At 37.8% G+C, this 26,949-nt stretch overlaps 2 protein-coding genes across 8 annotated transcripts in view; one reads left to right on the plus strand and one right to left on the minus strand.

Annotated features, from left to right (window-relative positions):
* Window positions 1-26,949, plus strand: part of LOC131439010 (uncharacterized) — an 803,522-nt gene that overhangs the window by 486,819 nt on the left and 289,754 nt on the right. The gene's annotated exons all lie outside the window — the stretch shown is intronic.
* On the minus strand, window positions 10,895-25,595 carry LOC131439013 (phospholipid-transporting ATPase ABCA3-like). Of its 4 annotated transcripts, XM_058609490.1 has the most exons (12): window positions 25,280-25,595; window positions 21,895-22,114; window positions 16,446-16,686; window positions 16,183-16,384; window positions 15,856-16,122; window positions 15,434-15,688; window positions 15,134-15,257; window positions 13,693-15,070; window positions 13,570-13,640; window positions 13,153-13,511; window positions 11,221-13,094; window positions 10,895-11,167 (listed from the first exon to the last, which is right to left on the minus strand). In XM_058609490.1, exons 3-12 carry the CDS (start codon window positions 16,649-16,651, stop codon window positions 10,990-10,992), a joined length of 4,914 nt encoding a protein of 1,637 aa, XP_058465473.1. In that variant the 5' UTR covers window positions 16,652-16,686; window positions 21,895-22,114; window positions 25,280-25,595; the 3' UTR covers window positions 10,895-10,989. The 4 variants fall into 4 exon arrangements, with proteins under 4 accessions (XP_058465473.1, XP_058465472.1, XP_058465470.1 ...); XM_058609489.1 differs by lacking the exon at window positions 21,895-22,114 and having other exon boundaries at window positions 16,446-16,713; XM_058609487.1 differs by lacking the exon at window positions 21,895-22,114 and having other exon boundaries at window positions 10,896-11,167.

A 26,949-nucleotide genomic window follows, 5' to 3' on the forward strand; every position in this document is an offset into this window, starting at 1 on the left:
TCCGGAGCAGAGTCAGGACATACTTTTTTAGCGAAATCGAATATCCAGCGGTTAGAATATTCCTCGCTTTCGTTCGTGGTGTTTTTGTTGCGCATTCGTCGGGCTGTGTTCCAAAGAGTACTCATTGATGTTTCTCTCGATAATCCGTCTACGAATCGACGCCAATAACCGCTTTTCTTCGCTTTAATCAAGCTTTTCATCTTAGCGTCTAATGCCGCGTAGTTTCTAAAATTATCAGGTGTTCCGTTTTTCCTAAACTCGATAAATGATGAAGTTCTCTCCGCGTTTAATTCCGAGCACTCTTTGTCCCACCACGGGTTGGGAGGACGGATGTTAGTTTTCGCGCCGGGTACACGTTTCGTCTGAGCTTGAATCGCGGTGTCGAGAATCAAGCCAGCCAAAAACGTGTACTCTTCCTCCGGAGGAAGTTCTTGTGTTGTTTCTAGTTTCTCAGATATCGAATTTGTGTAGCATTTCCAATCAATATTTCGTGTGAGGTCATACGAAACATTGATTGTCTCCGATGGTCTTAATCCGGTGGCGATTGAAATTACGATAGGCAGATGATCGCTACCGTGGGGATCAGGGATTACCTTCCACGTGCAATCCAACCGTAGCGATGTCGAGCAAAGGGATAAGTCTAGCGCACTTGGTCTTGCTGGTGGTGCAGGAATTCGTGTCATTTCTCCCGTATTCAAGATTGTCATATTGAAGTTGTCGCAGATATCATGGATCATAGTTGATCTGTTATCATCGTGAAGACAGCCCCATCCCGTACCGTGTGAGTTAAAGTCTCCTAAAACCAACGTCGGTGCAGGAAGGAGCTCTACGATATCACTGAGCCACCGATGCCCAACCGAGGCTCTTGGGGGAATGTAGATGGAAGCAATGCAAAGGTCCTTACCTTTGATTGTAACATGACATGCGACAACTTCAATACCTGGTATCGAGGGGAGCTTAATGCGATAGAAAGAATAGCACTTTTTGATCCCTAAAAGTACTCCTCCATAGGGATCATCTCGATCCAGACGAATAATGTTAAAATCGTGGAAGTTTAAGGGTATTTCAGAAGTTAGCCAAGTTTCGCACAATGCAAATGCGTCACATTTCAGATTATTTACTAGAAATTTGAAAGGATCTATTTTTGGGATGATACTTCTACAATTCCACTGTATAACAGTGATTGTATCCGTGACCTCGGTGGGTGACTTAGCCATCGAAGGATACGATCGCTGAAAGAAGGGGCCATTTTGCAGTCAACTGCTTCAAGAATGTTTTAACTGTAGGAATAAAAGCCATTATCAGGCTTTTAAGAGGTTCAGAAATATTGAAAGTAGACATGATCCAGTCCACAATATCAGAGAATTTAACAAACCCAGTATTTGGTAAATTCTCTGACTGATCTTTAGGGACTTTCGGGGGTTTTGAAGTCCCAGGAAGTGATGGAAATTCTTGCTCGGAATTTAATTTTCCAAGGCCTGGAGCTTTTTTCTCTGGTTTTTTGCCATCACTACCAGTTGTTGTAATTTTTCGAGACCCATCAGAGGACATCTTCGAACCCTTACTAGGGAGCTTTTGAGAGGATTTATTTCTTCTCTTTCTAATTGATGAGCTATGAGGGACAGCCGAAGATGTACCTTCGAGGGGGTCATCATATTCGCTCTCGTCAGTTGACAAGTAAGCGTAAGGATTTTCGGTAGGTGGCGTAGCACATTTCAACATTTCCGCAAATGAGCGTTTGGAATGTTGCTTGAGTGAACGCTTCATTTTATCCTTACGCAATTTATACACGGGACAATCAGAGAGGTCATGCGGCCCCTCCTTACAGTAGAGACACTTTTCATTGTCTCCACTGCAGGAGTTATCCGCATGACTCCCTCCACACTTTATACACCGGGATTTATTGCAACAATGGGATGCTGTATGTCCCAATTGTTTGCAATTGGTGCAGTTCATGACCCGCGGTACATAAAGACGAACAGGTAAACGAACTCGGTCCAGGAGGACGTAATTAGGCAAAGCCGAGCCAGCGAAAGTCACCCGATACGAGTCTGATGGGATATAGGACTTAGTCCCATCCTCAGCGGTCGATACTGAACGCAATTGCTTGCAGTCCAGTATCTTAACGTTCTTGAGTAGGGGGTTTTTAAATCCGCCTGCCCCATGCTTAAGAACGTCCTCGCAAGTCAGACTCGGATCGGTGATCACGCCGTCTATCTCGACTTCGCGAGCTGGTACGTATACGCGATACTCCCGCGTGAAATTCTCACTTTGAACGATCTCATTAGCCTGTTTTGCACTGGCTAACAAGACCCTAAGCTTGTCCGGGCGTACTTTTTCAATTTTTTGTACAGTATTGTATCGCGAGGACAGGTCATTAGAAAGTTTTAGAAGGTTCAATTTTTTACCATTCGCTTTGGTCCGGATGTAAACCGCATACGGTCCGGCCGAGAGTGCAAGCCCATCGGGATAGCTTCTAATGCGCGATTTATTGCCATCTGAAGCATCCATCTGATCATCAAGGGGAAGGTCAGGCAATTTGATATCGCCTGTCATGTCACGGACTTGTGTCCGTGCGGTCAGATTCGGGGTGCAATTGAAGTGGTATTAAACAACAGAGAAAATAAAGTTTTACTTAGCTTAAGCTCCAAAACGGTGAACGGCTGCCAATACCCAGTCCGAGGCAATGGGTAAATATTCCTTCCAGTAGAGTGCAAAAAACCTCTTTCAGGAAAAAGCACTTTTTTTTGTCTCTCACTACACTGTCCAATGAAACGTTTCTCTTTTTATCACTATATATATTTATCACTGTTTCTAATGTACAACGATATATACGCGGCGCCCAGCGCTGGCGCTGGCTAACGGTACCGCACGCAGTGCTGCTTCACACAAGCTCACAGTCGGCCTTGAGAACGGATTAATTCGAATTATCACTGATGCAAACAATAGAATACGGAATGACCTTGATAACGGAATAAAACAATTCACCACGCGATTGGAGAAAGCCGAATTTACGTCCGATCGATCCGATAGTCACGGCACGAATGATGCACAATTATATGATCGAATTCATACGAATTCGTGTCTTACATATTTTAGTTGCCAAAAGCATAGATTGACTAACAGCAAACCCGATATAAGAATAAGGTTCGAAACAGAGTCGATTTTCAATTCAATGACATTAGGTTTGACATCAAGTGAAAACGACTTTAGAAAGACTTGACATTGAAGATACTAAATTCGACGAAATTTTGCTCCGATTATATTTTTTACTCAACGTATTATTTGAATTACTCATACAACAAGAATTAAATCCAAAAGCCATATTACTTCTCACTTACATCAGTTTTTCTTCAGCATTTCGAATTAATAAACATAATCCATGTAATCGCTGTTCATTATTTATTTCGGTCTTCAGTGGTGCTAGTTGTTTGGAAAATTCATCAAAGTTCGTTGTCAGGGTGACAGTGTATCGCGACAACGTACCGCATAGTGCAAAATGTGTCCACCGAAATTCGTCCAAGCATTCCGTATTATTATTTGTATTTGCTTTTATTACCGTTCTCACATCCACTTTCACTTCACTCACATGTCACTTTACTTGATTTTACCTATTATTAGAATCATTTTTTAAACAAAACAATTTTGGTAACTTTATATTCATAATAACAACAAACTCATCTAAGCAATTACTTTTTTCTCTGAAGCGCCATTCGTGATAGAAACCAACATTCACCTAACTTGATTTACACCGTGAAGTGATACCGATAATAAGTGTTACAATCACTTAACTTATTTTCACCGTGTAGCGATACCCGTAATAAGGGCCTGATTTTCGAAACTGAATTGAGAACCTGGATTCAGGTCCGCCTGAGTTCTGAACTAAATTTCAGGTTTATAAGATTCAGAAATTAAAACTATGACTCCGGAACTGAAGCCAAATTCCGGTTTCTGGAACTGGTTTCTTGATTAGATTTTGGAACTTACTATATATTCGTAAATTGAATCCTAGAACAAAACTCAGGATATAAATTTTAAATCTAAATGTTAGATCCGAACCTAAATATTGGAACTAACTTTAGAACCAACATTTAATTTTAAGTTTCATATTTTAATTGTTGAATTCAGTTTCAGAATTCAATTCCCAAATTCAGTTTCAGAATTCATTTCCATCAGAATTCAGAGTCTGCATGCTGGAACTAAATTCGGCACATAAATTCAGGCACTAGATTTTGGAAATGAATTTATTCAGGTCCGGAACTCAAGTTCAGAGTTCAGTTTTTTAACTGGAAATGAGTTCAGTTTCATAATTATAGAAATTAAGTTAATGAGCTGAATTCTTGATCTGACTTCCGAACTTGACTTTTGCAACTGCGTTTTGAGCCTCGAATCTAGTTCTTGAATTCAGTTTCAGCTCCTGAATCTTGGTCTAGAATTTTTATTCTGGCTTAGATAAATAAATGATGGCAAAAAGTACACAACAGTTGTCAACTTCGGATAAATTCCGCAAACCGGTTCTTTTTAGACCTATTAAAATTTTAGCAAAGGAGTATGCGAGGTTTTTCTATGTTGAGTATGTAAATCCACAGAAAACTACTATAGTATTGTTTGTTGTATTCCTTTACTCTCATTTGTTTCCGTGAAATTATGAAAGCGAAGCGATAAAAGTCGCAAAATTCAAATAATCAACTAGTACGAACGCTTATCTATATTCGGGAATGTGGAGGAAGTATGTCAATTTTATTCATATTCACGTCCTCCAGTTATGTCTGCAACATTAGTCGCCCACGTTTTTGAGTTTATTTATTTCCTGGGAGTTTCAAAAATATCAAAATCATAATGAATTTCTGCTGAAAATTTCGTCTTTTGCATTTTGTTCGAGTATGGTCTTTAATATAACTTTTTTTTGGTTTTACAGGTAACTTCAGCTGAGCTAATAGATTTCGATGTTCAAGGTAATTAGTTTAGTCCGGAGGAACAATTTGCAGTTTGAGAAAAAAAATCTTTAGCGTTTTTCAAAAAAAAAAATTACAGATTACCATCATAGCCTATAACCAAGTTGACGACAGCTATTCGTTTGAAATGACAGCTTCTAGTTCCCAACGAGTAAACGACCTGTCAATTACAATGTGATGATAACGACACTACCAACATTATGGAACAAATGTTTTGAATTGTTGCCAACAATATGGATAAGAAGTCGTCACTCTGGTTATAGGCATTCTAACCATATTTTTATTGGAATCGCAGTGGGCGTCAAAAAATGAAATATTTGCATCTAAAAAATTTCTTATTTTTAAATTCGAGTATTTCGCGAGAAACAAAGAATTTTTATCCGCGCTTTTTGATTCGATGTTGCAACACAGCGAGCTTCCGCTGGTAGTCCCGTGAAAAGAAAGTCCATTGGACTATTACCTAAAACTATCTGACTAGGGTAAAGTGTTATAATATGCCCCTCTTAAGAAAACATTGTGATATTTGTAAATGTACTGATATATTTTCTTCGAGAATGTAGGTATTTCTTTGCAATACACCAGAGAAACCTAACTTTCAATGATTTCGGTAGAAGTGATGAGAATTGATTGATACAAAAACATTTTCCAAAACGACCACATTCTCAGTTTTTCCGCTTGCCGTAAGCATAATGCCCCAGCAACCGTATAATACGCCTCACAACAAATCAGTGGTATGATGCAATATGCCCCTTGGAATGTCGATATAGAAGAAAAGTAGATAAAGAAAATTTTCTTCGCTTCAGAAATCAATTGCATAATCAACTTATTACAAGTGGAAACCAATATTTTTGATCCCCACAAAGTTAAATTTTGTGTTAACAATCGTTATGAATCTTTAAAACAATATTTTATCTCGGTGCATACTGTTGAATCGAAGGTGGGTCATAATGTCCATTGAGTGTCTGTTACGAGAAAATTCGTTTATCAGATAAATGGCTTTGTTTCTCTGGATTTTTATACTGTAATGCACAGCTAAAATTTAATTACTAAGTAGCAATCGACCATTAGATGTTTTAAACGGGTAAAATACTTGTTTAGTTGAAGCAAAACCATACATCGAAAAGCTACCTCATTATATTTTCAGTATTTTCATATTTTCCAGTAAAATTATTTTTATTTAGGAGCTTCCAAAAAGTACACTTTTGGAGTACACTTATTGTCCTCTATTTCTCTCTGAGTGTGACGAATATCTTTAACGATTTTCTTTAGCTTCCACTTGACTCGAAAAATCATTTTGAGTGTCCCAGCCCAAGTGTACTCTGTGTCTTACCATACGTTTAAGAACAGACCAGAAATATTCGATTGGACGTGAATATTTGAAGTAGGGGAGACCGGAGCGAAAGCTACTACTTTTTGTCTTCAGGGAAAAATAGTACGGAAAATAATATATATTCTACATAAAAAATATTATTTCATCCAAGTATTACTGATTTTGTCAAAGAAATATGAAAAATGACGAGAAAAAAATACGTAAGTTTAAATAAATAAAAAAAAAAACACAATTCACTCACAATCTGGTTCACCTTCTGGCTCAGGGAAGCTTGAGCGCACAATACGGGTGAGCTCTGTGGTAACATTTGTACCGCTGATTAATAAGTAATTAGTCCCAGTAAACGCAGAATTTGTCCAAACCATTCGATGCCGATGCCGAATGTTCATCAGAAACGTACACGTAAACGTAAACGTATTACATTGTACTTTATTTCGAAAGAATAATTTAAAACCAATAAGCTTTTCTGACAATATTCAGAATATCGTATTCATTTCTCTTAGCATGAACCATCATAAAATAATTACCAAAATCTCTATAATTTCTAAATTTTGCCAAATCTGCAGATGTAGTAAAATGTAATTTTATTTTTTCCGCTGATGTTGTCATATTTCCAAGCTCCTTTGGGACTGAACTATAACAGCAATCGAAAATGGTATTGCTTTTATGCGAAACTTGATAGCATTTCAACACAAGGATGGCTTCCATCGTATCAAAGAACGCTCTCTAGCAACTCTTCACACGATTCAATCAGTGCCATCAAAGAGAGACGGATATCATCTCAGCAACAAAAAACCGGCATGGTTCATTTGACATAGAATGGACACCAGTGCGAGAGCGAATTTCTCTCGATGACCCGTCTGAGCATCACGGGTTAGTACGCTGCTGTGGAGATTCGCTCTGAAGCAACATACGGTCGCTCATTCTCGTTTTGCGATCCGATTCTATACGGGCAGTGGATAATTGCGATAGAATCATTTTACTATTGCCAATTATTCTAACTATGTGCATATAACTTTTGTATTAGTTTTGTCTATGAAAATGTATGTGAATGTTCCACACAAGGGTTTTGAAATATTGCAACCTAGTATGAGAATCATCAAGTCGAATAATCGATTCGATTTTCTGCGATAATTGTCAACTTGCGATTCTCTCTTGGTAAATTCCACACAGCACCGATTATTACCAGACTGTAAATTTTTTAAAGGCCGTGAAATACTTAGAGTATGAAATGGAGCGAAGAAATATAGAAATAAAGACTATCCCAGAAAGTATGGACGCACTTTGATTTCGCTGTAAATAATTCACAAGTGTTAGATATTCAAATTTTATTCGATATACTGATAATATTAGACTACAACAACAGAATATTATTCTCAACATTTGCTACTTAGCCATTGTAGACTAGCTGGCGCACCTTCTTGCGAACGTTCCTCGTTAAATTCCGTACAGACTTCTTGGCGACAAGTTTTGACACTTTTGAGACATGTTTCCTAAGATGTGCCTTCGTTAATGCCCAAAATTCCTTAATTGGTCGAAGTTGGGGGCAATTTGGTGGATTCACGTCTTTTGGGACGAAAGTGACATTTTTGGTAGTATGCCATTCTCCCGTTGATTTCGAGAAGTGGCAAGAAGCAACATCTTGCCAGAAGACAACAGGATCCTTGTGGCTTCGAATCATGGGTAGAAATCGTTTTTGTAAACATTCCTTGATGTATATTTCGCTGTTCATTGAAGCAGTCGTGATGAAGGCTTACGAAATCTTACCGCAGCTACAAATTGCTTGCCAGACCATAGCTTTCTTACCAAATTTTTCGACTTCAATCGATGTCTCGGACTGGTTTAACATTTGTCCTTCTCGCACCGTATAATATTGTGGTCCCAGCAAGGATTTGTAATCGAGTTTCACGTAGGTTTCGTCATCCATGATTATGCAGTTCAAACTTCCAGCAAGAATCGTATTGTACAGCTTTCGAACCCTCGGCCTGATCGATGCTTCTTGTTTCGGACTACGTTTTGGTTGTTTCTGATTCTTTTAGGTTCGAAGATTCAAACGTTCTTTAGCACGAAGAACATTTGACTTCGAAGTGCCCACTTTTTGGCCACATCCCGAACTGAAACCTCCTTCTTTTGCTCGAACGCCTTCAGTGTACGTTCATCCAACTGAGGGTTAGCAGGACCTTTTTTTCGACCCGTTTTCGGTTTATCCTCAAAGGTGTTATCCTCACTGAACTTCCTGATTGCATTTCGCACGGCTTTTTCTCTTACTCCTTCCATTTTTACTGTCTTTCTCAGTGACAGTCCGCGTTCTGTGCATCATTTGTACACAATTTTTTGACGTTGTTCTGCTGAAAGTCCACGCATTTCGAAACAAACGAAAACGAATAAACAACTGCACAAGTGGTTAGAGAAGAGTGTAAACAACAGGACGCAGCCATAAAAATTGACAGATTCTGAACCATTGCGAAATGACAGCGGTTTTTGGTTGCGTCCATACTTTCTGGGACAGTCTTTATTCTCTCTCGGTTCATGCATTGAGAGGCAGTGAGTTCTTGTAGCATCATCTACCAGATTGACGATGTTGTATACAATGTAGAGAAATATCGAGCCACTTCCTGCCAAATTATTGACAATCACCAACACTGTTTCTATCTTCAGCTCTTATATTTTTGGCCTTTGCTGAAAATTTAGAAGCTTCTGATTGAAAGCCAGCGAAAAATCTTCCACGATTTATGTCCAAACATACCTGCTATTGAAATTATAGACAGAAAAGAAACCATTCTTCCAGACTCAGGACATAATTCATTACTGACTTATAACAGCAAATAAAGAGCTCCGGCGTAACAACACACAATGTTGACATGACATATAATATTTTATATGGAATTGAATTGGGATGCTAAGGGCATATTCAGGAGTGTTGTAGTTCTAGATGTGTAATTTATGTCAGTTACAAAACTTAAATCTGGATTTTAAAACAAGAAAAACTGGCAGTCCCAGCAGTGTTTTACTCGTGTTTCAAATAGACAAAAAATATAACGGCATCGTAGACCAGTTTTAAATTTGACAGAAGAACTGGTCGAATAAATAAAACTAGAACGGCTTGCTGGGGAAACGTTTGTTCCAGTTTCTGTTCTATTATAGATCTTCCATATAGAACTTCTAGCTGTTGAATTTGCTCTAATGTTGAACGTCAGAATTTTCTGCGTAAAAAAACCATAATCTTGTTTCTGCACCCGAGTAGAATGGTATACCAAAATAAATACTACATTTTAAAGCAAGTTATAACGTAGAGTATTACGAAATAATTCCTATATTTTAATTTGAAAAGTAATTTATATGGAAGAATTTTTTTTCCGTTTATTATTCTTTTATTGAACAGTTTTCAAAGATGATTCTTACAATTCATTTTAAGAACCACCGCTGCATCAGTAACTGGCCGTCAGTTATTTATTTAGTTGAAAAAAAAATTAACAAATAATAACTTTCGTAGCTTCGCAGTTCGTAGCTCTCAGTTTCGGGACGTTTCGAAGAAATTCGAGTCGCAAAGTCTTGATTCATTTCTCATATTGTAGGTTTTCGGTAGTAAACCACACCGTGCAATAATATACAAATTACTAATACTCTTTACCCTCGTTCATATAAATATGCTCCCGAAACTCAAACATAAAATAAACAACGAATCTTATTCCATGATCGCATCGCCTACTTAGAGCGAATCCTAGACCGCGTACACGCAGAGAAAAAAATTGCAAATATAACCAAAGTTGGGTTCCACGAAACGATTTTTTTGTTAAAATAGTGACAAAAGAAAATCTGTTTTGATATAGAAAATATTGCTGCTTGAAACTACAAACATGATAATCAATTTTACTCAGTGTGTCAAACGACATTTTGATAAAAGCAACAAATATTTCACTTGTGCGTTCCTGTCAATTTCTTGATAACCAATTTCACAGTGAATTCAATTTGAAAAATTTGTTGTGAATGAACGAACTTTAGATAAAGTTAGGAATTGTTGCGCTTTGAATTCAAAAACTTTTTAGTTGAAATAAATTACCTTAAATTTAGCTATTTCAACTAACGCTTTTCTTTGTAGAAATAATACATTTTTGTTTGTTTTTAAAAATAAAATGATTTCTTTCAAACTAATTTACATGGCTATATTTTATACTACTTGCATTTTGATTTATATTGGTTTAAAAATTTCTAGAAAACAATTTTCTTTAATTTTGAATTTTTCCAAGACATTTGATCGTTTCGTCATTTCCGTTGCTACACGATCAAATTATTGACATACCGCAGTAAAGCCCTGTTTTTTTATTTTTATAGCATCCAAACAATTCGGTGCTCCATCAGTCCGGCCAAAACAGAGAGACATTTCATCTCCTTTATTCTTTCTCGCACAGAAAAATATGAATGATCTTAAAATCTTTATCGAAGTAATCATAATATCAGAGAGTTTCTTGAAAGTGATATCAGGTAACATATTCCCAAAAAGTTGCAAATACTCATTAATTGAAAACGAATACGTTTAACTCTGTCAACTATATGCGAGCTGATGATCTAGAAATGTAAAGAAAAAAAACTTTCAAATTTTGCAAGAATATTTTATTCAATAGAACTTGTCAATCATATTAGTATTTCACGTACAAAAATATCTAATAGAACTGAATGTACTTCACAAATAAACGTATTTTCAAATCACACTATTCTTTGGTATTTAGTGAAGAACAAAAACACCTGTTCTAGCGTAGTTTGTCCTAAAGCGTAATCTTCAATACCCAAACGCTGCTTCTGGGATTCCATCAAACCAAACATCTGCGACCATTTCAGATCCGTCTGTGGTACGTGGAAGCTTAAGGAATCCTGATATTGTTCCCTGCAACAACAAAATAATTGCAACTTTTGATCAGACACAAATTCGAAACTTACTTCAACACCGCTCCATTAAAAGTCGTCATAACAAACGATTTTGTGGCTTCCACCTGCTGTGGTTGTAGCGTTCCGTCTACCGACTTCCCGATTTTAACAGTCAACAGGAAGCCTTTGGAAAATTTATTCTTCAAATGTTGCGTTGATCCCAGACACTTGAACTCTCCGTTCACCATAATTGCCAAACGGGTGCACAAAGCCTCGCATTCTTCCATGCTGTGTGATGTCAGTACGATCGACTTTCCTGCGCTTCGAACCTTGCAGATCATATCCCAGAATTGCCGCTTGGCTCCGGGATCCATTCCCGTTGTCGGTTCATCCAAATAAATCACCGACGGATTACCCATCAATGCCAAAGCCGTACTTAACTTTCGTTTGTTACCGCCACTGTATTCCTTAGTCTTCTTGTCGATGTGTTTCATAAAGTTCAAATCTTCTGCCAGTGTAACCGAGACTTTCGAAATGTCTACCTTGCGGACCCCTCGTAGCAAGGCATAGATTTTCAGAGTTTCTCTACCGGTAAGATTCTCAAGCAGTGCGTCGAACTGAGGACAGTAGCCAATGTTTTGGTGAACGGCACTCATGTTCGATTTTAAACTGATTCCTTTAACCCAAGAACCTCCGGATGAGAAACTTTCATCGCCAGTCATCATTTTAAAGGTGGTGGTTTTTCCAGCCCCATTTATTCCAAGCAGTCCAAAGCACTCGGCACGTTGAACTGCTAGCGATATATTGTTTACTGCTAGAAAATTCTTGTAGTATTTGGTAAGATCCTTCATTACCAGATTGTAATTACTTATATCTGCCATTGACATCATTTGAACTCGCTTCTTTTCCGCTAAAACGTCTGAGTCCTCTCCGGTATTCGAAGGCGCTGACGTTTGTCTGTTGTGTCTCTGGAATTTCTGCATCAATCTCGCAACGAATCGATACTCGAATGCGAGAATCAAAACAAACGCAGAAATGCCAACGATAGTCAGCGTTAGGAGATGTCGAATAATGCCAAGTTCGTCCAAAGAATAGAGATCCGGAATGCAGCAATCTGGCTTTTCACCGCACATATCTTCTATCCTGCATCCTAATTTCAAATCACAAAGTTTTTGGCAGTATGATTTAGTGTTTACTATTTGATTCATATTGTTCAATCCATGTGTCAAGGCAAAATTCGGAAACAACATAAACAACCACTCCAACCCCCTTGCCACATCCTGCAGATTGATACCAGGGAACTTGAGCAAAACAATTGCCGTAAAGAAAATTGATCCTGAGGCGATGTTCAGTAACATAACTATGACGAATCCAGTTGCAGGGGTTTTGAACAAAAACGAACTTAGATAGGTTGTAGGTAGGAAAGCAATTCCAAAAAAGATTAAAAGAAGGAAGATGTTGCCCAGCTCACTGAACGAAGACCATCCTTCTTCCTGGAATGCCGCCAGAGTTCCGATGTAGATAAGGCTTGTGACGATGAACATAGCGAAATCCCACGCAAAGGCAACTCCCCAAAATAGCAAAATATTCGTTCCACTCACGTACTGGAGCAACTTTGCTCGTGAAGTCCGCTCTCGAATGTAGAACAGTATGTACATAGCAGCTACGAAGGCCATGGCAAATCCCGTATTGAAAACTAACTGGAAGCCTTTGTTCATTCCAGTGTTCACGGTTTCGAACTTATTTGAGATATTAAAGGGAAGCGGTTTGTTGACCACGGTGAGTTCGCAGGTCGGACAACTCGAACTCAAGACAGCGTTGTACAGCAGAGATAGTGCCAATGGGGCAGTATGATATCCTTTGTTGTTGAACCATGCAGTGTAGTTCTCGGCGAAAGTCGCCCCAACCATGTAACGGATGTTGACTTCCGAAATTGACTCTACAGACTAAGTTGATTGTGTGATAAAGACGTTGTGGTTAAGAGATTCTTTCATTGCTACTTACCCGGTTGAGGATGTAATCAACCATCGGTTCCGTAATTGTGTCCAATCGATGTGAACCTCCAATGCTTCTAAACTGTTGTTGGTAAGATTTAACGTTTGGATCTTTGGAATTGCCTTCCAATACGGTAACTGTTCTCTTGTAAGAGTCCATAGTCATTGTCAGTGGAGGTAGGTCTTCATCGGCGGCAATAGATCGGGTTATAATAAATGTTAGAACCACGAAAAGTACCGGTATTAGGTTCCGAATGATCAGTTGAATCCAGGAACGAATGGTAGATAGGACTTTCTTCAGAATTTGTGCTTTTACTTGATTCACCATAAGCTGGACACCTCTCAGAAGCTGAATGTTGTTTAACGAGTCTGAAATTTGAGTAATGTTCAAAATTAATCAAACGAAAATCATAATTATGGCACTTACAGCTCTGACCGACAGTATCAATAGTTGTTCCATTTGGGTTAACAGTATCCTGTAAAGTATCACTTCCTGCTCTGTAAAGTAAAATGGTAATATTTTAAACAGTATCATCGTGTTGAAACCTACTTCAAAAACACTTCTTCCATGGTGGTCAACGAAATGCCATAGCTAGTGATTCCGCATCGCTCCATTTGTGTCTCCAATTCTTCCAACATAGCTTGGAACAGTTTTATGTAATCTTCCTTCAACACAAATGACAATTCCGAGCCAATATCTGTCTTAATTCGAACATCCGGGATATATCGTCTCAAAATTTTGCATAGCAATTCTCTGTTGCAGTTTGGTCCTTTCACGCAGATTAGTCTGTAGCCAACGCCAAATGTTTTCTTGAGGAAGAAGGGCGATCCTACAGTTTTGAGAATCCCATCTGCCATGATTGCAATGCGATCTCCTAGAACATCAGCCTCATCCATGAAATGTGTTGACAGAAGCATCGTTCTGCCCTTTTTTTCACGCTGCAACAAATCCCAAAGAGCCCGTCTCGCCGATGGATCCATTCCCGAAGTTGGTTCATCCAGCAAGACTACTTTCGATCCACCACAAAGAGCAATCCCAACTGCAAGTCTTCGTTTCATACCTCCGGACAATGTCTGCGACTGTGCGTTTCGTTTGTCTACCAATTCCAATCGTTCCAGGTACTGGTCTGTCTCCGATGCTAAGTTTGCCTTGGAGATTCCTTTCAGTCTACCAAAAAAGTTCAAATGCTCTGCGACAGTCATCTCATTGAACAGCACATTGTGTTGCGGACATAATCCCAATGATTGTCGTACTCCCTCAATATCCGTTCGAATGTCATGTCCGTTTAGGTAAGCCGTTCCCGACGAAGGAGAAAACATACCGGTCATCATGGACATGGTCGTTGTCTTGCCAGCTCCGTTGTGTCCAAGCAGAACTGTTATCTGATCTTCAAACATCTTTAGATTCAGTCCTTCGACGGCAACCCTCCCACCGCTGAACACCTTCCTTAGATTCCTAATCTCAACACCAGCATGTGCCGAAGTTGGTTCCTCCTCGAAATACTTGGACACTTGTCGCCGGATTCTTCCGGAAGGTTGGTCAATTACTTTCTGTTTCCACCAGCATTCCCCTTTGAACAGGAAATACCAAGGCTTTGCTACACCAAACGCTCCAGGCATAACTTGCTCGACATACAGCGCAATCAAAAGGTAGATCAATGCATCGACCAGGAGCATAACCAGCACTAAACCGACGCTCAACCCATCGTCTACGGTGGCCGGTGTGAACAAGCTGGACCACCGCAGCCCCAGTTGATTCGCTTCCATACGCATTGTGTCCAGGATGCCGAACGACATGGCCGAGTTGTGGAACAAACACCAGCCGAGCTTGGAACCGGTGCTCATCTCGTCGTAATTACTTGACGTAATATTGAATGGCATCTGAAACACGAACCACATCAGACCGGCGATTCCGGCAGCCATGTTTGCTGTTCATCAAGGATTATAGTTAAAAGATGCAGAATTACGCTTAGTGTTTGAATGTTACTCACCTCTACTAAAGAAGACGCTCATCATGAAGCAGAAACAGATTGTGGCAGTGCTGTAAGTAAACAGAAAGAACCAAACGGCCGTCCAGTCGGAGTACTCCAAGATGGAAGCATTGTTTACTGAGACCTGGTGGAAAGGTGTTGGTGCAGAAAATAAATGTAACACTTTAGGTATGTCTCAGAAAGGATCTATTCTGTTGAACAGATATTTTATAGTTTTGAATTGAATTGTATCAATTGATGAATGAAACAACTAAAATAATTGTGCTTGATGTTCTTGATAGAATCAAGATCAATACTTACGCAAAGTAGGATCGTTATAAGCGAAATAGAAATTATCAGCAGCAAGATGTTTTTCACGAACCACGCGCTCCAGTGCAGCCAACCGGACAGTCCCATAATCTTCATAGCTTCCTTCAGCTGCAGTTCCTTTTCGATTGTTATGTGCTTCACCATGACGATGCATGGGTAGAAAAATGACAGCAGGATGATTAGGGCTAGCAGCTGTTCCAGTGCTTGCAAAATGGGGTCATCGTAGTACGGAGGGTACGGAATACGCTGCCAAGGTTTGATATTGGAGAGATAAATATAACAAGGATCACAAATTTAGCCATCTGATTGTAAAATGTGATCACATCATAAACATTAGAAATGTTTTTCGTTACAACAAAAGAGAACAATCCCAACGAAGAAGTAGACAATGTAGAAGAACGTATTGTACTTACACTGACAAACACAGGTGGCAGATCGACCTCCGGAGAGCGCTGCTTGATGATGGCCTTTGAGAGGGCACTCTGAACCGAAAGAAATCCTTCAGCAGCATAATTTGGATCACCACCAGTGTTATCAAAAGATTCACGTAATCGGGGAGAAAATGGCACCATTAGGAGCCTCGTTTTCCAGTTGGATCCCAATGATCCAAATGATCCTCGAAGCTCACCAGGAAATCTCAGAGCAAAGTTCAATTTATCCGGCAGGCCTGTGGATATGGACTGAAAAATCCTAACATAAGAAAAGAATTACAAACACTGAACGTAAATCGTATGTCGCACCGCCAGCGAATCATCGAACTCTATTCCAACCAGCGTATTTTGGATCATCAGAGCAGATTCCATTGCTCGTGCATTGACGAATCCCTTATGTGTAAAGTTTCTATTCGGTGTGTTCATGAATTCAGCCGCTTCCGCCACTATTGCATCCAACAAAGGGTTTTTCGGGGAGTACGCTAACTCTAGTGTTGTACCACCTAGAAAGCTGAAGTAAGAGACCAAACGCTAATAATGAATCAAACAGCTCAACGAGTCAATCATCTTACTTTATAAAATATCCCGTTGATATCGGTCTAAAAATTGTACTCTTCTCTACTAAATTTGGTTCAACCAACACTCGGACCATCAGCAGAACCGAACAGCAAAGCACTGGTATGAGAATTTCGAACAAAGTTTGCAAATAGTGCCGCTTCTGGATGATCCAGTTTTTCCCCAGCAGCAATAAGAACTTATCCCAGATGGTGGTAGTCATGGTTGAATTTTGCTAAACAGGACGCGCGGAAGTAGCTGCAAAAACAACTGAGACGGTTGTAACTACATAAAGTGTTATCAATTTATATGCAATTTCTTTAGAATTTAAAAGCACAACTTTTCATTAGTACTCAACGACAACAGACTGTAAAATAAACTGTTTTAATCCACTTGGTGGCGAAATGATGCCTTTCTCATATTATTCGATATCACCTATATATTAGAGCGGGATTCATTAGAAAATACTACAAATTAAAACAGCTTGGCAAACAGTCTTGATGATTTCTTTTGTATAATACTACCAAGGATGGCTTTTATCGTATCAAAGAACGCTCACTGGCAACTCTTCAAGGATTGAATCAGTGCCATCAAAGAGAGACGGATATCATCACAACAACAAAAATCCGGCATGGCTCATTTAACCTAGATTCGATTTTCTGCGATAATTGTCAACTTGCGATTCTCTCTTGGGAAATTCCACACAGCAACGATCATTATCAGACTGTAAATTTTTTTAAAGGCGTGAAATACTCAGAGTATGAAGTGGAGCGAAGAAATGTAGCAAAATTCTCTCACGATTCATGCATTGAGAGACTCGAGTTCAAGTAGCATCTTCTACCGGATTAAAAATGTTGTATACAATATAGATAGCAATATAGCAGCTTCTGTCAAATCACCAACACTGAATACTACTACATTTATATCACTATTCGAGAAAATGAAGTGAACTCCATTTTAAAGGTTTTGGCTACTATTTCCGGTATTTCCGAAACAGAAGACTATATACTGTCGTAGTGAAATTCGGTTCATCCAACCATCAAATAATATGAACTTTGAACTGAAAAAGTTCTAAGTCCAGTTTAAAAGAATCTCTGCTTCTTTGATTTAGATAAAGGTTTGAAATAAAGGACAGATTCAGTATAACCAAAACCAGTTCAGTATTCCTTAAACTAGTCCAACTTAGAAGATTTTTTCACGATTTTCTACGACGGTTTGAAATTTTAACTTGTAACTCTAGAACCGCAAGTCGGACTTGGATAAAGGTCAGCATATAGTTCATGGGACTTTTATTCAAATCTGCTTATGTGTTTATTGGGTCATAGACTATCATGACCGACAAACTAAAGAAAATATTTAGCCAATTTAGAAAATTCACTACTCAACACATGGTAACTAATGAGAAAAATACTTTTGAAATAGACATATCTACCCTGAGCACCCTTTATCTGTGGTTCCGGAAGTTGGATCTGAATGGAAATCTATTTTTATGGCATCTTTAGACGTTTCAGTTGAATCTGAGAAAAATCGTTTAAGTTTCGGAAAAAGTGAGTGACACTATTTCCTTTTTTAAACATATGCCAGCCTGTAACTGCGGAACTGGTAATCGAATTAGGTTGGAATTCAGGAACCTTGTATGAAACTATAATAACCGAGACGTTTGAATTTGCATTTGTGGAAATTGGTTCAACATACTTTGACTAAAACTAGTTAGTGACAATAATTTCATATCTTTTGATGCATATCACCCTGTGATTCTGAAACTAGAATTCGGACCCAGATGATATTCATCAATTTTGTACTGGACCTTTCAATTTGAATCTAAGTTTCTGAGAATCGGTTCAATCAGCTGCCATTAATTTGTCTTTTCTGGGTTATTTAATTCCGGAACCACAAGACCTTCCATTTGAATCTTGGTTTGTGAAAATCGGTTCAGCCATCTCCGAGAAAATTCAGTGACAATATTTATCACACACACACACCTGCTTATTGATGATCTCGACGAACTGATTCGAATGGCATATGAAACTTCAATAATAATTCTTTGAGAATTATGGATGCATCAGAAACAACCGTGTAGTTCGTTGGTGTCCATGATCGAAAGCAACAGCAGAATTTTGACACAAAACATAATCACAAAAAGCAGTGTGCCTTAATTTTATATTATATTATTGAATAAAAAAAAATAATCACAAAAAGTTCAGAACCTGCTCTATGGCATTATTAATCCGTTATTAAATTTTTGCAAATCGACTTTAAACTTTGAAATTTTTTTCAGTATAACATTTAAATAGACGAACTTCGCGCCAAATCGCGTTTGGATTTAGCAGCATTCTCTCAGATTTGAATGAAACTTTCTCGACATATAGACTATCACAAAAAGCCACTTTTCTTACTTTGTTTTTTCCAAAATTGATCTTGAATTCTTTTGTACCATTTTGTTTTGCACAAAAAATAGTGCACAAGTCGAAAAATGAAAAATCCTACAAAAAATTGTTGTGGTAGTGATATTCAAAAAATCAGTTAAATTTTCGAATAAAAATATTGAAAATAAATACTCGATTTTAAATATTGTAAGCTAAATTAAAGAAACACCATTCATCATTTGAATGAAATTGTCCCAACATAGATAATTATCTATGTTCCCTATCAACGTTACATATGTAGCAAAATTGGCAAAGGGAAAAAGTTTTTCTAACAAAAACTTTTTCTCGTTCAGCACTGATATTTTTTGGTAATATCTAACTAGCAATATGGTATTCAGTGTGAATTTTTCACAAATTGAGATTCATTGGAAGCATGGATGGTAATGACTTTCAGTTGAGTTTAGTTTGCGATAAAAAGACACTGGATAAAAGAAAAGTTTGGACAAGAAACAGTTCTTGTTAGAAAATTTTTTTTTCCTTAAAAGTGTCAATTTTGCAATATATGGACCGTCATATATTTTGGAACAAAAAATTGTCAAAATTAAAAATAAGGATTTTATTTGTAAATCGATTTTAAATTTTTTGGAATCAGTTTGTTCCAGTGTAGGACTTGACTGATTTTGATAATTCACTAGTAAAACCACTTTTCGTAGAATTTGTCGTTTTTCCATCATAACTATTTGAAAAAAAAAATAGTTCAAAAAAGTTTTGCCCTTTTCAAAAGACAGTCTAGATAAATTTTGGAAAAACAAAGTATGCAAAGTGGGGTCTAACAGAAGACGAAAATGACTATTTTTGTGAATTTTCTTAACGCTGTCGTTCATTATTATTCGAACAATATTTCGTATTTTTTTCGTGGAAAAATTTTCAGTAATATGTCTAAGAGGAAGTATTTTTTAAGTACGCTTCTTATAAATTAATGATTTGCGGTGTCCATTGTATCTCAGTGCAGACTAATCAGTCGGTCAACCACACGGAGAACCCGCAGATCACAAAATTACAATATTGCAATTGTTGTTTCACGCCCTGGTTGTTTCAATTAAAATGCTGTTGATTTAATTAACATATCTGTTGATTTTGTCATAACCATTCAGGTAACCGAAATTGCTGTCACTATATCCTTTGTGAGTTTAGTGACAAAGATATAAGCAGTTAATTAGGTAAAATTTCGTTGTTCAAGCAGTGAACGATTAACTGCCAACCAAGAGGCTAACAGTAAAAAATATTTATTGCAATTGGCGTCTTAAGTTCAAATAACTGAATAATTGGTTGAAACAACTGAGACATTTTTTTGCTTTCATGCATACAAGTAACTTTGCTGGGATTGTTCGCTCAGGCTGTTTGGCATTGCTTAACTGAAACGTTCCATTACTTGTTTGTGGTGCGTGTCTTTGTTGGGTGTCGTTGCTAAGCTGCCAGCACGATCAATCAAAAATGACAGATTAGTTAAAACAACAGTCGATTAGTTGTACCAAATTTTAACCAATCAAAATCAGAAAAACAACTAATATTTTAGTTGTTTTGCGATGACTGGCTTTTCCGTGCATGTTTGATTTTTTTAAATTTTTGGATTTTTTGGTGGTTGTATATAGTCAAAACTACGATCCTTCACAAAAAAAAACCTGCCATTTTGTAGCTTCCCAAAGTAACAAAAATAGAAAAGGAAAACCTTGAGCTCTGGTATTTTTCATTTCGAAAGTGTGTGCAAAATTTAATTATTGAATTACGACGGACTCGAAGCTTCGAGAAAAACGCGTTTAAAGTTTTAAATCGAAGGAAATTATTTATTTTTCTATGAGGTGCATAAGGTCCAACACTTTTCTTTCTATTTTGTCATAATAAAACATTTCAAGAATGTTTTGTCAAATTTTCAATTCAATCGAAATAGAGCACTTGGGCCTGTGCGCCGAGTTCTTGCCTCTTCGCAGTATGAGATAAACAAAGATAAAGTGCCATAACCAGTGCGGGAAACGAAACCAAAAGTTTGTTTAAAATGAAACTCCTAAGTTGGTTCCTAAGACTGCAGATGTTTGCTGTGAATGTCGTGTGGATGAAAACCTTCACGTTGCCTGCTAGCCGGGCAGTCATATGTGAAAAAAACCCTTCTTAATCCATCTAGTGGTGTGATAATGCCTTTCTCTTTCTTGAAAACAGTCTCCAAAAAATATTTTTTTTCTTTTTAGCAAATAATATGTGACACTAACTTAGGCTCATTTTTGACACCAATTGATTCAGGTTTAATAAAGTAATTCACAAAAGCATGCTTCAGTGTTTATGTCACATAGTAGGCATCATTTTTCCAACCAAGCGCTTGACATTTGCGTTGCCTATTTCTATGAGAAAAGTGATCTCTGAATCTAAAAAAAAACCATCTTAGTCCACTTAGTGGAATTTTCTTATGTCGTTTTCGTTTTTAAATTGCACTACACCGGTGTAGCGAAAGCTGCACTGAAACCGTTCGTTTTTACCAATTGCACTACACCAGTACTACACTTTTTCTGCACCGATACCACTGGTGTAGCACTCATCAAAAGTTTGGTGTAGCTTTGTGCAATGGAATCGTTTATTGTCGACAAGGGTTACTGTTTATGTTTTCATCATTTTTGTTCGTTTATTCATGCCATGGTGTAGCACTGCACCGGTGTAGTGCAGTTTAAAAACGAAAACGACATTAGATCTTGAAAAATCACCAAAAAGGATGGGCAAATTTCCGAAAGCGAAAAAAAATGGTTGATGCCAAAAGTCTTATAATTGCATGAAACGTCGAGATTTTGTGTCATCTCGAAAAAATTTTCAATAACGCTAAATCTCGACGTTTCATGCAATTTTTGCATCAAAAAAACTTTTTCAACTTTAACCACTGGGCAGCACCTCTAACTCATGTTCGATTTAGCTCAAATTTTGCATGAGTACTTTTTTCGAGGTGCTCAAACTTTTGAGCAATTGCGGTTTACGAAGTTAGAGGTGATCCCAAAATATGAGCACCTTATATATAAGAGCGCGAAATAACAACGTGTTTTGTCGGTTACGTCACATATACCATTATATCTCCGGAACCAGAAGTCACTGCCATTTGATATTCGAACTTGATCAATGGCCTAACAATAGCTTTCAAACGGGCCTTGACTTCGAAAAGTGCACACACAAACACATACATAACACTATGGGTCTCCGAGGCTCCGTTCGAAAGTCGGTTTTTCCAGCAATTCTAATACCTTTCTATAGAGAAAGGCAAAAAGATAGATGTAAAACAATTGAATCTACAGAGAGAGAGAGAGAGAGAGAGAGAGAGAGAGAAAGAGAGAAAGAGAGAAAGGCATATACTCATCAAATCCGTGCCGAAAATACTTTAATCTAGTAAATTTTGGATCACTATTGACTACCCTTTTCATTTAGTAAATATTTCAACGTTTCTTCAAAAATTCCATTTTTGCGTTCGTAAGCATCCCTACTCATACTCACTGATAAAGCTAAAATTACGATTTTTGATTGGCTTCACAGCAGCAGTTTGAATTAAACCATGTCATGGATTGGTATCGAGATGAAAACCGTCACTAATGACGACGTTATGAATTTCTTCATGAAAGTTTATTGTAGCCGATTCTATTGATGACTATCATTCTTTTGTTACATTCATCGCCCAATATGAGCAAGACTGTCGCCAGCACATTCACGTAGCGCTCGCTCATGACTGTCACATGCGACTTTCATCTGTGCGATTCGCGCGACATTCATATATGACTGCCCGGATAGCAGACAATGCTAAAGTTTCCAGCTCAGGATATTTAAAAGAAATGTGAGAAGTTTCCAACACTGACCATAATTTCCACAGTTTTGTTCCGATAGGCTTGAAAATTTCACAAAATATCCTTGAAATGTTTTACTATAAGAAAATACAAAGAAAAAAGCAAATAATTTTTAAAAGTTTTAGACTTTACCCGACCCTCAATATATATCATTTTATCCACTCGAATCGATGCGTAGAAATGTTTCCTAGCAGCAGATGTAATGAAATTTGGTTAAGCAGTAAATGTTCAAAATCTGACCACTGTTTGTAGTGTCTTGTTTTCCATTTCTCGAATTCGAACCGCTATATAGAAAACAAAGACGTAGTCCTACGTCAAAAACTTTTTTTTTTGGTCTTTGGTGAAATATGGTTTTAGCGAACTGATACCCTTCTAACATTCAATACATCAGCCATTGTTATGTTCAAACTTTCACACAGGGTCAAATTAGTTAGTTTTCCCCTAACTAATTTGACAGAAAACTGATGATCCGGCAAGGCGATCTCCGCTGTGGATTTTAAATCCAACACGTCATAAAAAAACGGAAATTTCGAAGCCTTATAACAAATGGTAAAATAAATGTACAATAATTAAAGATGTAGCAGATTTAGGTTTAGTGAAGATCTCGTCAGATTTGGCAGTAATATAATTTTGAATAAATCATAGGGAGAAATGAATCATGTATGGCTACAGTTTAGAATGAGTTTCCGACAATGGTTTTTGCGAAGTAGATAGAGATAACAGGTCACGAAAAGTTTCGCCATCGGAAGTGCAACCATAGTTGACTAGGTTTATTTATGCAATACGGTTTACTCATCAATGCAGGCCACTATTGAAGAACCGAACAGCGAAATAGACATTACTCACCGATAGCCATCGATTTCCTAACACTCTAACACCAATGCTGGTATTCAGTTTGAGAAATTCCCCCAAACGATGTTGATACCAGCTGAAGTTGGTTGGTTTTAATAAAAACTGTGATCAAATTTATTTCCCCTTCTCTTTCTAAGTTTAAAAGGTTGAATTTTGAATCCAAGTTCATGAGTCTATTTCGGTTATAATTTTTTGATCCTGAGTTTCAAGATTGTTAACTTGATCATATATTTGAGTCCAACCATTTTTAAGATCTAGTTTTGAGCTTCTTCTGTTCACTAATAATCGAATGAATTAAATTTACCCAACCGTTTACCAACCAATTTAATTTACTAACCAAAACCAATGTCTTAGTCAAATTTTATGCTTTTTTCTTCTTCCACAACTGCTTGTGAACTGCTTCTGAACTTCACTTTTCGCAACTCTCACTTGATTTTTCTCATCTACGCTCGACTCTTGGCTGCACAAGTCGTTTCTTTTTTGCTACTTGTCAGTAGCAGAAAGAAGTAGAAAGTAAAATATTTTCCCGTTCAAATGATTCAATGTTTACGCGCAGTGAAGGCATCTTTCTTCGTTTTCAGAGCAGGCATGTTCACATTAGAGATGAGAGAAACAGTTAATATCGGTAAGTTGCTCCGGATCGTTCAGCTCACCAAAGTGAATTGAATCGATGTGGCAACTCATCAGCTCATGTAGATGGAATGAAAAATAGCTTACCGAGTAAAAGGTAAGAAAGCTAATTCTCTTTTTGAACTTGCTCTCTGTGAGCCAAAGATCCGTTCAGTTCGTGGCCAGTTTTTCTCGTTTCTTCATAATCCAGTGACAAATAAGTGAGCTGATGAGCTGCAGTTTTTTTTGTCGTTTCATTAGCATTTCTCTGGAACTAAAACGAGTCATGATGCCTCAGCTTTCGATTCATGATTCATGTATCGATTCACTGGAACAGTTTGGAAACGGTATGCCAATCTCTAGAACAAATAGTTCATGTGTTCGCACAAATACGTGTGTAATGATTTTTTTTATTTTTCTAGCGTACGATAACCGGATACAGAAAATTCATTTTTTGTTAGACAAGATCAGATCATGTTCTCATTCTCTGTGATTTCAAAGTGAAACTCAAAAAGTATGATATTTTTCAACAATGCCGGTTCCCTTTTAGGATTTATTAGTTTTTGGTTTAAGTTCATATTCGATGATGAAAGTTGTGAAAGGAATAAAAATAGATTCGTGTTTTATTCGAGTCAAACCAGTTGTCGTTTGCTAGAACCCCGATCTAAAGGTATTTTCAGTGACAGTAGCATCATTACACTAGCTATGCATTTTGAATCGGCTTTCTAAATATAGTGGTCCTGAATTTCTTGCTACATCCGAGGTAGACTTCCGCATTTAGATAAGAAATTATTGCTTGTCATAATCAGATTAATTTCCACAACATTTTTTTATCACCAGCTCCATTGAATAGAGCTACATCTGGCAATTCTAGATATTATACGAACTACAGTAACTTCTCCATCATTGTTAAAAAAAATACTTTTTAAAATTGCATCAGTTGCTAGTATCATTCAGTGCTGGATAAAATATCAATGCGGTACACTCTCTTTTGACACTAGATCCGACACAAGCGCATTTTTGCACATATGGCATGTTGTTACATAACATGCTCGATCATTTCATCGTCACGCACAAACATTGTAAAATCGCACCACTTGTCTGACGTAGTACAACTATCAGAATATGTTCCTGTTTCGAATGCAACATTACACCTACCGAGATAAGCACAGGCTCTGGAACTAGTTAACCCGCGCGGAATGGCCGTTTTGTATCGCACCGGGACCCGTTTCGTTAGGTACTGAGCACTTCGCATGTGCATCCAATTGATTTATTATATTGATACTAGAGACAAACATCGCATGAATAGCTCATCTTATCAGTTGGAGTACACGTCGTTAAAATCATATCCAATATCGGATATTTGAGCCAGGGATGGCAGGTAATATTTTTTCCATAGATCCAATAGTGCGGTGTTTTAAGTATTTTTACTTTTCATCACTGCCAAAGAGACACAGACCTAAAAGGAAAGTAGATCAATAAAACAATAAAAAATCACGGAAGAAGGACTCGACTCTACACTGTCCTTCTTTCCGTGTAGTAAGTGGGAACACGTTCCAGAAGTAGACCTTCAATGGTAACTTCTCTTTCTGAGCAGCCTACATAGCCGTGTAGTGTCGGCAGTAGTTTTCAACTGACTAAGAATAACGCCACGTTTCTGTCCTGGTGATATAAGTCCACCAAATAGGTGAGCCGTAAGAATTGATCCACTGGTTTTCTGTGCCATGTCGTAAAAGGCCACTAAAACGGGAGCTCGCAAGTCAATCCGGTGACTCAACGACGGCTACAAGAGCTTAAATAATGCAATCGCAAACGAAATATTTGTGGGATTTAACCAAATTTTAATCTAAAAATGTAAAAGAATCTACTGCATCGGTAGATTTTTTACATTTTCAGATTCAAATCTGGTTAAAGCAAGCTTCGTCAGTAGCTGGTGTGCTTGGATGCAACCAAAGCATCATTGCAGTATTCTGATCAGATCTCTGACTGGACATTGGAAACATTCAGCGTGTAGAGTATTATTGTTGTAATTTAAGTGAATGCGATTGCGGTACTTCATATAATCTGATAAGTAGCTGTCCCATATTAACGCAGTTAATAATCCGAGCTTTTGGTTCTCCATACATGGTTGAGTCTTTGTATGGAGAGTAAAAATTGAAAGATACTCTATCGTTTCTCACCCAAAGTGGTAAATAGCTGTAGTCGGAGGGGTTCGTAGTTCTTCCTGGAGTGAATTAATTCCTACTGTATTGACTCTGAAAGTTTTGGCAGATTTTTTGACATCCTTATGGAGTATCTCTAAATCCTCTCGGGGGTTGAAGGTTTTATACAATGTGAATTTTGGGACCCTGACGATCGTTTGGCATCCTTTCGGGAACGGAAAACGATTTGTTTCTGTTTTGTGCTGTTTTCACACATCACAAACTCCACAATTTTTTTTTTCCTTCTTTTCTACGATTGCACCCTTCACCGGCCTCGCCAGGCATTGTCGGGCCCAGAAGATGCTGCCGGACTGCCGGACTGTAGTGCGATTAATTGATCAATCGAGTGATTCGAAAAATCCGAACTGATTGATGATTGAAACTCTTGAAGATTCATATGATTTTATCCGTTATAACGTAAAGAATCAATTACTTAGTTTAACTTATAATTAATACCCAACAAAAGATAGAATGAAAATCGCTAGATGATAAGATGAGATTGAAAACAAAATTCTCTTCAGTGTCAACAACCAGTATGCAAATCTTCTCTAATCTTTGGAATAGTTCTATTATTTCAACTGTCTTGGGATGCAATTTAATATATCTCCGAAAACAATCCGATTAAAC

The sequence above is a fragment of the Malaya genurostris genome, chromosome 3, assembly GCF_030247185.1.
Source record: "Malaya genurostris strain Urasoe2022 chromosome 3, Malgen_1.1, whole genome shotgun sequence".
NCBI lineage: Eukaryota > Metazoa > Arthropoda > Insecta > Diptera > Culicidae > Malaya > Malaya genurostris.

Coding starts and splice junctions, on each gene's coding strand:
- LOC131439013 (XM_058609489.1), bottom strand. CDS start 16,651: ATGACTACCACCATCTGGGATAAGTTCTTATTGCTGCTGGGGAAAAAC. Junction 13,641..13,692: donor ATGGAAGAAGTGTTTTTGAA/GTAGGTTTCAAC, acceptor TTTACTTTACAG/AGCAGGAAGTGATACTTTAC. Junction 13,512..13,569: donor TGATACTGTCGGTCAGAGCT/GTAAGTGCCATA, acceptor CTCAAATTTCAG/ACTCGTTAAACAACATTCAG.